The sequence below is a fragment of the Amphimedon queenslandica genome, unplaced genomic scaffold (genome assembly GCF_000090795.2).
Source record: "Amphimedon queenslandica unplaced genomic scaffold, v1.1 AMPQUscaffold_8610_Cont19447, whole genome shotgun sequence".
Classification (NCBI taxonomy): domain Eukaryota; kingdom Metazoa; phylum Porifera; class Demospongiae; order Haplosclerida; family Niphatidae; genus Amphimedon; species Amphimedon queenslandica.
The window spans coordinates 1-2,317 of record NW_003551114.1 but is presented as its reverse complement, the minus strand read 5'-3'; the positions used below and the strand labels follow the sequence as shown (position 1 = coordinate 2,317).

General features: G+C 35.4%; 1 protein-coding gene across 1 annotated transcript; it reads left to right on the top strand.

Moving 5' to 3' along the window:
- The first annotated feature begins 584 nt into the window (after nt 1-584).
- On the top strand, nt 585-2,299 carry LOC109591256 (trichohyalin-like). Its single transcript, XM_020007023.1, has 4 exons — nt 585-932; nt 977-1,031; nt 1,082-1,120; nt 1,169-2,299. The coding sequence occupies exon 4, from the start codon at nt 1,252-1,254 to the stop codon at nt 2,296-2,298; it is 1,047 nt and encodes a 348-aa protein (XP_019862582.1). The 5' UTR covers nt 585-932; nt 977-1,031; nt 1,082-1,120; nt 1,169-1,251; the 3' UTR covers nt 2,299.
- Nucleotides 2,300-2,317: the final 18 nt, after the last annotated feature.

The following is a 2,317-nucleotide window of genomic DNA, read 5'->3' as shown; positions in this document are numbered from 1 at the left end:
TCATAACCTACACAAGTTTTAGTCTCCTGAAATTTCTTAGCTTTTAATTGAAAGATTTTGACTTATAAAAAATGGGAGGCAAAATATTGGCCCAATTTTGCGAGGATTAATTAAACTCTACTATTATTAATGATGTTTGTCATTTTTCAGAATCATGGTACTTTAAGTGCAACAATTTGGACTCCTTCTGATTATAAGGGAGGGTTACATAATTCACAATTTTTATTAGCATTTTTGGCCTCGCCTACGCGAGGCCTCGCCTACGCGAGGTATAGGTAGTTGTTGTGTCTGTCTGTCTGTCATTCATTCATTCTGTACAACTGAAATTTGTCTTTAATAAACAATAACTTTAGCACAGCGTGTTCTAAGCTCCTAGATCTTTCTTTTTGACTTGGAAAAGTCTTTCTTAACTGTCCTGTGTTGCTCAAATACAAGTGCTAGGTACAGAAGCTTCAAAGTAAGAAAATCGAGTAGTTGAGCCAAGTTCCGTTGTGTTGGCACTTTAGAGATAGCTGGTAGCATTTTTTTAGTAGATTAGAACATGGCCTTCAAAAAATATGAACAGATTTTTCTAAATCTTACTTGATGAAGAGTTATACTTGCTCGAATGTGGGCAGGTGGCGAGTTTGTGAAGTGCTCAGAGCGACACCTATATCACTATAGGCACTAAAAAGTACCCATACTATCTCAACTACATAAAGGCAACAACTTTCTGTCAGTAAGTTGATCGTATATTGCTGATTAGTAAACAAAAAGTTAAGCTTCTTCCTCACATGGCCTTCTTGCTGCCATTAATTATTAATAATGTAGTGATGATGCATATGACTATGAAAATGGGTGTGGTTTGTAATATTCCCATCCCCATCAGGTGATTGTTGAGTGCTTGAGCCCTTATTTACTTGAATTACTTCATTATCCTTTACTTTTGAACTGTAAGTGTTAAATTTAACACCATATTGCATTTATTTGTAATTAGGAGCTACTGTATCAGTTATATTTTCTAATTTCTACTTTCAGTTCAGTCACTTTCTGTAAGTTTATTTCACCTCATATATATGACATATATTTTATTTGTCATTAGGAGCTATCACTGATAACTTCAACATTTCTGTTATTTACTGTAAGTCGTATAGGTTGCATGTTTATTATGTTTGATTTGTGTAATCAGGTCAGGAAGAGTTCACTTTTTGCCGCATTTCACTTACTGTCATTGTAAGCCAGTGACCTCCATCAATAGGAATCATCATCACCATGCTGTCCATTGAAGCTTGGAGAGCTGCTATTGGCTGCTTCAGGAGTAACAGGTTTGGTACATGTACTTCTTTCAAATGCAGTCAAAAGCATGATTCCTATAGTAATGATACTTTTGCTGTCTTAATTATTTTCCTGTTAATGTTCCCATTGATTTGTGTTTTGTCTTTCCTTGGGCTTGTGGTTACATTGTCTAAAGTATGCGTTCATTGTAAATTTGCCCTGCCTGTTTGTCATAATTTGAGCTTTTTAGTATGTGTGTCTTCTATTTTGTTGATGTTTCACTTTGATCTCATTCTCCTTTCTGGAGACATTGAGGTTAACCCTGGACCTACAACAACAAGAGCCTGCCCTAAATGCTTTGTTTTAGTTCACATTAGAAAGTTAGCTTGTAATTGTGGCCATATATTTCGTAAGTCAAAAGTTGCATGTGTGTCTACTGCATCCTGTATTAATAAAAAAAGTTGTGGGCCTAGTCTATTAGATATGCAAGAACAGCAAGGTATTGAAAAAAGACAACAACATAAACATAGAATTGCCACTAAAAGAGCCTTGGAAACCCCAGAGGAACGAGAAGAGTATCGTAAATCTGATAGATTAGCAAAAACCTTGAAAAAAATTTCAGAAACAGAAGAGCAGGCATTAACTAGAAAAATGTCTAATTTAGCTTCACAAAAGAAACGACTAGCTCTTCAAACAGAAGAGCAGGCATTAACTAGAAAAATGTCTAATTTAGCTTCACAAAGGAAACGACTAGCTCTTCAAACAGAAGAGCAAGTATTACAGAGAAAAAAGAATAATTTAGCTAGTCAAAATAAAAAAAGGGCTAACGAAAGTGAAGAAGCTTTGTTAGAGAGAAAGAAAAGAGATGCAGAGTCAGCCTCTAAACGTCGTAAGTTGCAGACTAATAAAGAAACTTCACTACGTAAGCAAAAGGATCGGGCTTGTAAAACAAGGCATAGATTATTTGAGACTGACTATGAAAAAGAAATTAGACGTCACAAAGATAAAGAGCGGCAGGAACAAAGACGATTACTTCAACTGTAGATAAGGCAATAGCAAACTT